Source organism: Cryptotermes secundus, unplaced genomic scaffold, assembly GCF_002891405.2.
Source record: "Cryptotermes secundus unplaced genomic scaffold, Csec_1.0 scaffold1599, whole genome shotgun sequence".
Taxonomy (NCBI): domain Eukaryota; kingdom Metazoa; phylum Arthropoda; class Insecta; order Blattodea; family Kalotermitidae; genus Cryptotermes; species Cryptotermes secundus.
In genome coordinates this window covers 55,469-69,565 of record NW_019718306.1, presented here as the reverse complement: position 1 = coordinate 69,565, position 14,097 = coordinate 55,469, and the positions used below count along the sequence as shown (strand labels likewise).

General features: G+C 33.5%; 1 protein-coding gene across 1 annotated transcript in view; it reads left to right on the top strand.

The window, feature by feature from the left end:
• Nucleotides 1-14,097, top strand: part of LOC111861309 (twitchin) — a gene marked incomplete at both ends in the record, with an annotated part of 109,968 nt that overhangs the window by 42,720 nt on the left and 53,151 nt on the right. The window contains 8 exon segments of the mRNA XM_033750327.1: nt 141-422; nt 2,005-2,310; nt 2,786-2,890; nt 4,137-4,334; nt 8,138-8,262; nt 10,589-10,745; nt 12,812-13,111; nt 13,664-13,838. Of these exon segments, the coding sequence (XP_033606218.1) occupies nt 141-422; nt 2,005-2,310; nt 2,786-2,890; nt 4,137-4,334; nt 8,138-8,262; nt 10,589-10,745; nt 12,812-13,111; nt 13,664-13,838 (1,648 nt within the window).

Genomic DNA, 14,097 nt, shown 5'->3' with positions numbered 1-14,097 from the left:
CTACGTAATTACTAAGGGAACAGTGATTTCTTATTAATGGACCAGAATTTTCTTCTAACAAATGACACCAAACATACATACTGCAGTATAAAATCATATCTAATAACTATAACCTTTTAAAATGAAATTTGTGTTTTCAGTGCGTCCTATTATTAACCGTGAGAAACTACAGAAAGTCACAGTACGTGCTGGAGCATCTGTGAAATTTGATGTAGATGTGAAAGGTGAACCTCCACCAACTATCACATGGCATTTTGCTAATAAGCAACTGGAGAATGGACCAACAATAAAGATTGAGAATGAAGATTATAATACAAAGATCCAACTTTCTGAAACAGTAAGAAAAAACACAGGCACATATACTATCAAAGCAGAGAATAGTTCTGGGAAAGATGAAGCAACTGTAGAGGTAATAATACTAGGTAAGTAAAATTTTAACTATCAGTGAGTCTTCTAACAATGTTCTTTGTGTTAAAATGGTTAGTTATTACACTAAAGTGCATGGAATCATCATTGTTACATAACCATGACACTTATTTTGCACAGAACAGAATTAGTGTTTTCTGTTTCCATACACAAAAGTATTACAATACATTTTATTTAATTTTATTTGGCACATTTACATTTGAATCTGTATATATTTTGTGAGATAGGAACTTTATTGATACTATGTATTCAGAAACTCTCAAGCACTTAGTTAATGAATGGTTTCCAGGCACCATATTACTTAATCTTATTTAACCACGTTCTCAGTGTCTCATAATATATAGTATTCAGTGTTAGGGTGATTAGTAAATAATGAATTTGAAAGGTATTGGAAGGAAGCGGTCATTGTTCAGTTTGAAGTTCTATTCTGGCACTTGCCTGGAGGGACTAAGGAAAATTATGAACCTCAATCATGATAGCTGATGTCCCAGCCAAGATCCAGAGCTGGTCACCTTGTGAATATGTCAGAAGAATTTTTTCTTAAGCCAAATAAAATATGGTTAAAGATGGGAGTTATTTTTCAGAGTTAAAACATGAAGCTGAATTTCATTAAAATGAATTACAACAGTCCATTGTTGCATGACTTTTTTTCTATAAATAAGTGAAGCATTGTTGAAAGATATAGAATAGCAGTACACTAGGCCTGCACACTCAGGTGCCTGAAATTGAATATGTGGGATAGTTGATGTAGTTGCATCATATTTAGTAAGATAACATCAGAATAATGAAGTCCACTACTTCTCATAGTGTTTTGGGAAATTTTTCCCCATAAACTATGCCTAATTAGCTATTTACATGATTTTCTCAGTACATCTCAGTTTTGACACTTAAAAGGATTGACATTAAATTTGCTTGTTGATATAGTACCTAATATTATTTTATTTGTATAATTTTTATAACACTCTTTAGATACATGAAATGAAATTTAATTATTGTAGGATTATTTGCTACAATATAGATGTAGATATGCAATACTGTACCAATAAATGGTAAATAGATCCTATACATTTCTTATTTGTTAATACTATATAATGAGAGACTAGTGATTAGACCTTTCTTTATCTTCATAACAGCATTTAGAGGTGAGATTTATGACACCACTTCATGCACATACAATTTTTGTACTAGTGTAAAAATTATTTTTACAGAAAATTTATATGGACCAGCATTCTTGCCAAAACAGAACTGATTTATGAATATGTATAATAAAATGTAATTTTTGTTGTTTCTTTTCAAAACACCTCCTGATATTATTCATATAGTCTATCAAAGCTACAGATCATCAAAAGTTTTGAAGCTACTCCTACATCTATCACATTTATGACATTTTTTGTCCACAATATATCCTTTACTTCTGTACTTCACTGAAAGAGGATAAAATAGTGATGATTATAAGTATGTTGAAGGAAAATGTAAAGCAGCTTATGCTTAAACTTGCTTTTGTAAAAGAAATTTGGATCATATAGATTACATTTACAGTTTTGATAACAGATGTAAAATGTGTTTTAATATTTTTAGATAGACCTGACAAACCTGAAGGGCCCCTGGAAGTGACAGATGTCCATAAGGAGGGCTGTAAATTGAAGTGGAAAAAACCCAAAGATGATGGTGGGCTTCCTCTTACTGGCTATGTTGTGGAGAAAATGGATGCTGAAACTGGTCGCTGGGTTCCAGCTGGCTTTGTTGATCCTAATAAGACAGAACAGGAAATTAAAGGGCTTGAACCTATGAAGAAATACCAATTCAGAGTGAAGGCAGTTAATGAGGAAGGAGAATCAGAACCTCTAACAACAGATACTGCCATTCTTGCCAAGAATCCTTTTGGTAGGTGCAGACAATGTCAATGATAAAACTCTTGTATATAATATATCTTAAAATATGGATGTAATAAAAATTCTCTGTTTTGGAAATATTTTATTGACAGAGTACATAAATTTAAGTCAGTATATTATAATGATTACAGAAATGAAGAATCAATTGTTTGGTCTTGACTCACATGCTCCAGGTTTTAATCTTCCACAGTCCTCACTCTGACACATTTTTTCCTTACGAGCTGACTTAATATGCCACTTCCATCCGTGCCTTTGTCTCCATAGTAGTCTTATTTGAGGTTTCCTGATAAATGCATTTCAGATCTCACTCATGCATTCATTATACCACACCTGACTCATCTTGATTTGATTGTACGGATAATATTTGGTGAAGAGTATAAATTATGGCGCTCCCAGATATGAAATTATGTCCACCTTCCTATTACTTCCTTTATCTTAGTTGTTTAACTTCCTATATTTCTTTTCAGATACTCCGTCTGCCCCTGGACTGCCAGAAATTGTAGACTGGGATGAGACAATGGTGAAGCTCAAGTGGGAACCACCAATTCGTGATGGTGGTGCGCCAATAACAGGTAATTTCTTCCAAATGTTATGTTTCTGGACATTATCCATTGTATTCTCTTTTTTCCTTGATATTTAATGTTCAAAATGATATTTGGAACCCCTTCTCCCTTCATATTTCTTGTATGATGCAATTATTACTTTTCTTAGAAAGGAATGGTATTGCAGATACTGTAATGTAATTTTCTTTTCAAAAATATGTGTTATAGTTTGAATATACCATGGAACTGCTGTAAAATATTTGATCATTCAAAGTTTAGTTAACCCAGATACATTTATTTAGATTTATATATTTATAAATTATCTGGATTTACAAAAAAAAAAATACAAGGTCAGAGACCTTCGCCTGCAAAACTACAACACATTGCTAGTTTTCTTGAGTATCTTTGTCAACTGATGAAGCTTTACCATGTGTTTTTACTGAGACAATATTTCAGCTTAATTGAAAGATGAAAATCCAGAATGGAAGCTCAAGAGTGAAGTATTCTTTTCAATGGCAAGTTCACTCAAACTGGACACTTTCTATACTCACATGAATTAAGTTCTTGATCTACTTCCTATCTTTAATTTTGTTTCTATTTGTCTGATTGTTGATGGACCATGATTTATCAAGTATGCAGATGGAACTGACAATGAAATTCTGCATTCCTTAGCATTCTCACATTTTGTTTTCACTTGTTTATCCACCTCATGCATCGCCTTAAATTATTCAGTAATTGTAAAAAAAATTCTTCTTTTCTTTTGGACACCATGCCCACCCCTTTTACCTCAAAGTGACTAGTGCAACATTTGGTCCATTACTACTAAATACAGAGAGTTTTACTATCCCTTTCAACTCACAGCCATTTTGAAATTATAAAGGACATAGTGGTTGTTTATGGAATGTGATTATCTTTCCAAAGTATACAAACTATTCATGAGTCGCTGGACCTAATTAAGGTTTTTAATTTCAGTATACATATTTTGAATTATCCACAGTAAAACATTTGAAATCAAGAGTTGTTAGGGAGCAGTTTTAACTTCATAACACAAAATAATTTGAATGATCCAATATCAGATAATTCTGTTCTGCATTAAAAAAGAAAATAATTGTTAGTTAAAATGAAACATTTATACATATGCACATTATTATTTTGAGCACTTATTTTCAGATTAGAATCTAGTATATTTGTATGCTTTAATGATTCCTAAATCAAAAAACTGGGTAACACATTATTTAAATTAAATTTACTGATTATAACCGATATCCTTTTATAGGCTACGTGATTGAAATGATGGACAAATTTGGAGGAAGCTTTGTAAAAGCTGCTGAAGTGCATGGAAACACTTGCAAGGGCACTGTTCCTAAACTGGAAGAAGGAAATCAGTACCAGTTCCGAGTTAGGGCTGTAAACAAGGCTGGTCCTGGTGACCCAAGTGAAGAGACTAATCCACATACTGCTAAAGCAAGATATTGTAAGTTATGCAGGCCTACTCCAAGAAATACAGTTACAAAATATGAGTTTATTTTGGTTTAGTTATCAATTCCAGAATTAATTAAAAATACTAGTCATCTAATTAGCATTTTCTCAAAACTTGGGTATATATTTATCGTCACACCCTCCACCATGTTTATAGTTAATATCATAGTGATCATTATCGTCATCATCATCATCATCATCAACTGTTCTAATACTTTATTAAAATAAACTTCAATGAACATAATATGTTCATCATATTTTGCTAATTTAACCAGCACTTTCTGTACTGATGGTATATTTGTCAAAACTTTATATGTTAGGGCATTAATTAAGATGGGTTATTACTGAAGAAGCCATAGTAAACTGTGCTTAAGTGCATGAGAAGTTAATATTTTAACCTTGTGTTGATATTGCAAGATTCTTAGATTTTGGTGTGCATGATCTAATTCTTCATAATGTGTAAGATACTGTTTTTCTTGGACTTAGATTTACTAATTGATGATGTAAAACTTCCATTATGAACCTCATGGACTTGGATTTGATGCATGTAGTCAGTAGCTTCACTGTGATTGTCTTGACAATATTTCATCATAAAGTGACTCCTATGAGACTGTTTCTTTTCCTGAAGAATAATTTACTTAATATAACTCTAATATTTGATGTGTACATAATTAGAGGATAGTGATAGCAATAAAAATTAATCATGGGACAACAGAGAAAATGAAGGTATCTGGTCACTGTCTCTAATCATGGCTTAAATTATGCTGTTACATATAATATTGGCACAGATTCTAAATTATCTGCCCGCTTGAATCTCTTATGTAGAAATGAGCTAAAAATTTGTTTTACCACAGTCTAGGTTGAATAGTTAGCACTCCTACTTCGTATCCAGGAGATTGTGATTTAAAAAAAAAACTTAGCGGATTGGAGATCCTGATTAAGATTTTTGCATTTTATATCACAGCAAATGAAATGAAAGAATAATATATTAGTATATTAAAGTAGGTTATTTCCCACCTGCTTCCACTTTTTTTACAGAATTCATAGATTTCCTTGCTTTCAGTGCTGCATAATAATTTCAACTGCTCAAGCATCGGTAAACAAATAATCAAATTGACACTAATTTAATCAAGGTACTGCTACCATTAACACATTCAGTGACAAGGGAACAAACCTTGGTAGCCTTGTTGCATCTCTAAAGGGTTAATATCAGGCTGTCTAGTACTGAGAGAACTGTAATTTTTCTTCTTCAGACTTTCACATCTTGAATCCTGCCTTTATTATGTTTCAATGCATTAGAATTGGAACAACATTTAGTTCTACTGCATATATCTGAATGGGAGAAGAATTAAATAAAATCTGCTGAAATGAAAATTGTGAAAATTTCTATCAAAACTTAAAGAAAAAACTTGTACATGTAAACACTCTATTAGAGTTGATGTAGTGTGCATTTGATTACAGAGTCTCAGATATGTATGATAGCTGACAGTTTTGTAGTTCAACTGTTAGAATTGTTGGTAGATCTGCCATGGATAATTATTTTATTAATAAATAAAACTTAAAAATACAATAAATGAAGTATATAGGATGCTGGAGAATTTTTAAAGTACAAAAGAGAGTTATAAGAATAATAAGAGGATATGGCTACAGAGAGTCATGCAGAGAACTGTTTAGGAATATGAATATATTTCCTTTAAGATCACAGGATATATACTCCCTGCTGATGTTTATAGTAAAAAATAGAGAAATATTTGATACAAACAGGGATCGCTATGAAATAAATATTAGACATAATATGGATATACATATGAGCCAGGTAAATTTGGCAAAATATGGTAATGGGGTAATTCACATGGCCGTAAGGATTTACAATGCACTACCTAATAAAATTAAAGTAACTTCCAATGATATAAATAAGTTTAAAAAGAATTTAAAGGAATTTCTTTATTTAAATTCTTTTTATACACTGGATGAATTTTTTAAGAGATAATGATTATACAACTATATAAATATATAAGATGTTGAGTAGTACAGTAAATGGATAATCATCGTGAATGTACGATAACCATACTTATAAATGAATGTTTTTATATGTTGGATTTGTTGTATATGTTAAAGCTATATGACCAAAATATTCCGTTACTTTAGACAGAAACTTTTATCTTAAATTTTTAATTTAAATGATAATTTTGAGTGTATTGTGCTAGAGAGTAATTGTATTATGAAGTAAACAAACATTGTCATATATTATAAGTCTTTTTGACAATTACTTCATAGTATTAGCAAGATAAATTGACACAATTCTGTATCTAAGGCTTTAGCCTATTATAGATGTAATGGAATAAGGAAGAAATAATAATAATTCAATTTAATTCAATTCTTTATTATTTATTGTGCCGAGTCAACAGCCGCAAGGCCAATTACAGACAGAGCACAGTGTAAATGAAAGTAATTACATTATAGACAAACACATAAGTCAAACACGAATTACAGGCAAGTACTTGGGAAAACACAATAATGGAGAAAAGTAAACAAACAAGCAAATAAATGATAATAATAACAATAATAATAATTTCAATAACATACAACTTAGTGTTAAGAAGTGAGAAGTGAAACATAAATATTTAATTAAGAAATGAAAAGTATAGATTTTCAGAGGATAATAATAATAATTAATTTTGTTTTATTGCAAATAATAATAATACTAACAATTATACTATATTTAAAATTTGTTTGGGTAGAACATTCCTGGCTCCGAATACGTCAACATCCCTGCAGACAACATTAGCAGCTGCTGCACATCTAGCAGAGGGACAATTTTTAGATGAGGAACAAACATTGAACAATGCAAAATCTCTGATGTACCGAGCAGAAACTCGGAGACCAACAATTTCCAGAATAGAAGGGCAGAATTTCGAGCCAAAATAAACTTGAATAAGAAAGAGAGCATCGAGGTGATGTCTCCTAGTATGTAGAGTATGCAATTTTAACTCCTCAAGAGCAAGAGAATAATTGTAATGCACTTTAGGAAAGAAACGATTAAAACAAAGGGCCGCAAACCTCTGCTGAATGCGTTCCAGCTTGTTAGCATCAGTTGATGTAATCGAATTCCAGACTACGGATGCATATTCAAGCTTAGATCCAATAATAATAGTAATAATAATAACAACAACAACACAGATATTGTACTATGAATAAAGTGATGTTTTTTTTAAAGAGACGACAGTATAATATATTGTCACAGTTGTCTTGTTTTGAAGCAGTATTTTCGTGAGTCAGTTATGGGTCTTGTTATCAGTTGGTTTCAGTTCACTGCTATGTCACTGAACATCCCTGCACTCTCTTCTTGCACTTATCTAATTCCTACCAACATGGGACCCACTACTTGCTTCTTGTCACACTGTTTCACCACATATGAATGCTGTGTGCTGCTTCTAAGTGGAAACTGACTGTACTCACTATTTTCACAAACTTTTATTCCAGCATAGTATATTCCCGAACGTTTATGCAAGATCTTAGCCAACTGAAGTCTTCCGAGCCTCCAGAATTATCTAGAAAGGAGGAATGGAGGCTACAGTGTGTCTCAAAAGGGCTGCGTGCGCAATGTTTCTAGCTCCCTTCACTCAGGCTGGAATAGTAATCGCCATAAGTGTAGTGCTGTACTCAATTGAGTCCTCAGCACAGCAGCCACATTAAGATGATGATGAATCAAATAAATGTGTGTGCAGTATTACAGATGTCTTACATACATTATTCTTCACTTTGAAATAAAAGAAATGTGTCCAATTTTTCTTTCAGTAAAACCAAATATTGACCGTACCAACTTACAAAATCTAGTGGTGAAAGTTGGTCTGACACTCACACTTGATGTCAACATTACTGGAGAACCTCCTCCAGAAGTTACATGGTTGTATGAAGGAAAGGTGAGTTTATCATAATGACAGAATGTAGGGAACAACTTTTATCAGTCTCTCTTTCAGTGCAAGACTGTAGATCATAAGAGTAGCTAGGGCATGAAACATTCTCAATACTTTTTCTGTTACGTTTGGCAAAATATATATGCTATACTATCCACTGTGGACAAGGATCATGAATTGCTTATCACATGATCAGTCACTTTGTGGTGCCCCTTTGAGGGACAACTTGTCTGCATAGTATTCAGTGCATACTGTAGCATGTGTCCTGCCCTGCTTTCTTACTGATTATTTTTATAATGTAGCTCATTCACAGTTCTGAGCTCTTTGATCAAATATGGATGAGCTGAGATAACCCAGTAAGTGAAGCGACTGACAATTGGTTCACTGATTTATTACAAATATTATGTTTCTAGACATTATCCATCATCCTGTCTTCATCTAAAAATACAATCCTAGTTATTTTTCAAAACACAACGTTTTGGAGACTGGATTCTGTCTCTGTTTTGGGGTAAAACCTACTACCAGTGGTCTGGAGATAAAGACTAGCTCTATCAGCTGGGCTCAACTGAGTAGACAATTAAACAAAGATTTTATACAATTAGAAAGACTGGTAATTTTAAATTTTAACAAGCAGTGTAACAGCTACGTGAGTGATACACACCTGATGATGGCCATTTAGGGCCGAAACATGTAGTGTGGAGGAGGAAAAGAAGTAAAAACTACAATAAAATTTGTTGCACTTAAGACGGTATTTATCCATATATATCAACTGAGTAGGTTTTACCTGAAGACAAAGACAGAATCAAGTCTCTGAAACGTTCAATTTTAAAAATTAAACAGGACGGTGTTTTTAGATAAAGACAGGATGATGGATAATGTCCAGAAAAACAATATTTGTACCATTGTACCATCATCACAAACTTTTATATCTTATAAGTAATTTATGATTGATTGTGAGCCATGCATGGATGTTTCCTTTTTCCACCATATCTTAACTAACTCTGGGGCCCCCTAGCTTCCTGTCAAAGGAGTACTAATATCTCTTTTCCAGGGGTACAAAGGCTGAACTATGAAGCTCACCCCTATGTAATATTAAGATTTACAATATATGGAACTCTATTCTGTGCTCCTTATATGTTTCCATTATATGATGCATAAGTTTAAGACTAACTTTACTTTCATTTAATCCTTTAAAATATAACAATAAAATGTTATCTGAACTTTGAGGCTGTTGATGAATTAATAAATAAATAAATGAACCAGCCATTCATAATAATTTAATATGGTACCAAGAAATTTATCTCTCTTTGAATCTTCGTGTCATAATGAACACAATTTGATTGCATATAAAAAAAGATCTTTACATATACAGTAAAAACTCATTCAATATATAATCCTAAATTTTTCAGACTTACTCAAAAATAACTGTGCCCCCTTATACTCCTCAGCATGGACACCATGGAAAACAATGTCTTCTGTTGTCAGGAATGCGTGTTTATTAGTCTGTTACCTAGCAATGGATGTCCTGTTGTTAAGTACTTGTGTCATGGAAACATATTTGCCGACTAGTTCCCTAGCAATGGGTCTACATGTCACACTATTTACTAAAATACAACAATATTAGCAAATTTTAGTAACCTTTCAAGGGCTGAGTTCTGTATGTTCATCTTGTGAGAAAATCATTTTACTCCTGGTGCCATATTATGTACATAAGATAAACACAAGTTTGGCACCATTTTCTTAATCCTGGCTGGACTAACCCATCTGTGTAAATGAGGTGAGTTTATACGCTCTTGATTACAGGTATATGCACTTTGGAATGACAGTTTCGGTGTTCTTTTGTGAATATATAGTATGTTCATAGGTGTGAAAGAGGTAAAAAGCATAGACTTACTCTTCTCATAGTATAAATAGAACGATCAAGTCAAGGAGGATGAGGTGGAAAGGGCATGTAGCATGAATGGGGGAGAAGAGGAATGAATATAGGATATTGGTGGGAAAGCCAGATGGAAAGAGACCACTGGGAAGACGAAGGCATAGGTGGGTGGACAATATTAAAATAAATCTTAGAGAGATAGGATAGGATGGTATGGATTGGATTGATCTGGCTCAGGATAAGGACCAGTGGAGGGCCCTTGTGAACATGATAATGAACCTTCAGGCTCCACAAAATGCTGGGAAATTCTTGAGTAGTTGCACAATTGGGGGCTTACAACCAGGTTCACTTCCCAATCTGATGAACATTCCTGCGTCATCCGAGCTTGAATTTTTTTGATATAATCATGTTACTTTTCATCACAGTTATTCAGTAATGATGTTTATATTATTACAGGAATTGAAATCAGATGACCTAATCCGCATTGACAATATAGATTACAATACAAAATTTTTCATTTTGAGAGCAAAGAGAAGTCATAATGGAAAATACACAATCATAGCCAAGAACTCTGTTGGTGAAGACAAAGCCGAGTTTGACATTACTGTTCTAGGTAAGTATAAAGAGACTGACAGCAAAGGTTCTGTAAGTGTAATGGAAGTATTATTATATCAGCATTAAACCAGACTATAATTGAAGAAGCTAAACAGTTAAATGAAGGTTGTGCGAATTTCCTGTAGTTAAGTTGCTTATCTTATTGCCATGTGATGGAGTGCCTATAGACTGGGTTTGGATTGATAATTGGATTTACTGAACTCTTACAGAGCCATGACTGCAAATAAATAGATCCATTTCACTAATTCACTTGCTTTACAGTTCACTAGAGCACATGCCTAAGTCTTCTCAGCCTGCTCTATCTTCACCAGTCTTCTGGTATTGGAATGTCTGATGTTCCCCTTCCTCTGAGTTCCCGAACTGTCTCCGGGCTTAGCTAGCAGCTTCACATGACAAGAGTACATAACAACTGAACTCCAGCAGTTCACTAACTCACCAACTCACAGACTAAGTAACTCAGTCACTCATCAATCAACTCTATTCCACTGACTGACTGACTGACTGACTGACTGACTGACTGACTGACTGACTGACTGACTTACTGACTCTTCACTAAGTGTCCTCTTTATAACATCTCGGCATGGATATTGTAGAAAACACCATTCCTCTTTTGCAGTGTGATTCTTGTTTAATTGTAGCATGATGTATTCAATTGTTGTATGCACAACCATTGATAAGAACCATACAGAAGACACCATTCCTCTGTTGTTGTTAGAGGCTGCTGTCCAGTAACAGCTGGCTATTGTGACTCCACAGTTCTTTCTTTGAGCGAATGTGCCACACATTATTGTATGTGACCTAATCATGAATCTTCATTTGTAGCATCACAGCAATTAGTTCACACATTTTGAAGTTTTCTCATTCATATTGATGAAACACTACCAGGCAGACCTGAGTAAAACCCCAATACAAGAATTAATAAGACACCTAAATGAACAACAAAAAATAGTATATGAGTTACGCCACTGGGTATAACTCATTCATGAGCCAGTAATAATTGAACATATATATTTATTGCAGATTCTGCAGATTATGTACTGTGTAATAAATGCGTGAAACAGTATTAATAAACAATTTTCTGCAATCCATAGATTTTTTAATATTAACATACTTCATCAGATATGTTTTAAATTAAATATATGCCTGAGTTATGATGAAATCAAAGTTGAGTGTAAGTAATGAAATTTAATCTTAATAGTATGCATCCTGTTGCATGTCATAAACAAGGTACATAAAATGTATACAATTGTATAAAGTAAGTATTACATACAGAAAGGAAGGGACCCAAACTCAACAAATTAGAAAGATATTATATATTTGACATAACGAAGAAAGGTCTGCAGATGAAAGATACAGTTACAGAATTAAAGAACCCCGGATTCGACATTCTAATAGAAAAACACACACACACACCCAATAACTCCACCCCTTCCCCATCTCTTCAACCACTCACAGTGTCCTCCCTCCTACCTCGTACCACTTGACTCTATACAGACATACCCACATACACAGATACCCCCCAAACAAGTAGTTTAGACTGAACCGCTACAAAATAGTGACATCAACACAACAGGCATCATAAGAAAATCTAATACATGTAATTACATATACTTAATAAGCTAATAACAAGATTAATAACAACACACTCACAAGCTTCTCCTTATAATAATTAAAAAACTGTTGCAGATCCCTCCAAATGAACTACCTGTTGGGTGACATACAGAATAACGAGCATAAGCCCCACAAGACGATAGTAGGTCAAGACTACTTGACCTAATTTATGTGAGAAGATCCTGATAAACAGGCGCCCCACAGTATAGTCACTTCTACCACCAGAAAATCACATCAACATGTAGTGGTCACAAAGTTTTAAAGAGACTTATCACAAAATACTTCATTTCCATTGTAGTACAATTTTAATTTTTATGTTTTAATCTTTAGTCCATAATTTTTTTATTTTTATTATCTGAGTACTTCAAATTTTAATTGAAAGACTCAATTTATGCATTTATGAACTCTCAAGTGCACAGTGTAATATCAACCCACCATTCTTTATGTTTCCAGGTAGGCCAGGAAAACCAAAAGGCCCCTTGGAAGCAAGCAATGTTACAAAGAATGGCTGTAAACTGACATGGAAGAAGCCTGATGATGATGGTGGTGTACCCATTGAATATTATGAAATTGAGAAATTGGATCCTCTCACAGGCCAGTGGATACCTTGTGGAAAGTCCACAGAGCCAGAAGCTAACATTGGGGGTCTGCAGGAAGGAAAGCCTTATAAATTCCGTGTAAAGGCTGTAAACAAAGAGGGTGAATCAGAAGAACTGGAACTTGACAAGCCCATCATTGCCAAGAATCCATTTGGTAATGAAAGCACTTATTTTATAGAATTCCTGTTTATTTAATTTCCTTGAAGGGTTTACAGCATTTGTTTCATTTTCCTATTTATTCTGTTTCTGATGTACAAATTATTTTTAAAAAACTTTACCTTCCATTTGTGTATTATAAACCCAAATCATATAATTTTAGGCAAGTGTGAGTCTGAAAGAGTTGAGATAAAATGGAGTAAAAAATTCTTGGCCTTGATTCAAAAGTTAATTTTTCTTCCAGAATTAAAGAATTATCTGTTAGATACCTTAGTGCTGCACTTCAGGGTCATATCAGACGGGATCAATACTGAATTTGCTTAAATGGGAGATGAGTTTTTTTTTTTTAAGGGTTACAAATCTGTGTGTTGTCAACATGAATTTCAGTGATATATAAATATCTAAAAATATTTTAATCCTTATTAAGCTTTTAGCATGAACATGGCACTAATTTCACAACATATCACTAATTTTCAATATGTGAAAGTAGCAAGCGAGAAAGCAAATGAGAGAGAAATATATTGTGGACAATTAATTATTTTTTCTCAAGATGAACCAAGCAAACCTGGAAGACCAGATGCCAAGAACTGGGATAAAGATTTCGTTGATTTGGAATGGACTGCTCCAAAGAATGATGGTGGAGCACCAATTGAAAAATATATTATTCAAATGCGTGACAAAGAAGGTCGGGCTTGGGTGGATGCTGCAACTGTGCCTGGAAACAGGTAATAACTTTTTGTCTAGAAGGACTGGTGGAGGATACAATGATTTTATGTTTTTCCTGTGTTTAGAACAGTATTTATAGTCTGATTAATGTAAAATTTATTATTTATACTGCAGGTACAGAGGGTAAAATCCATGGTCAGTTACGAATATTCAGTGTTTTTCTGATTTCTTCAACCTTGGCATTACAAGTACAGTAGAACTTGGTTATAACGTCATCAAAGGGACCTAAAAATAGTGTCGTTATAAACGAATGTCGTT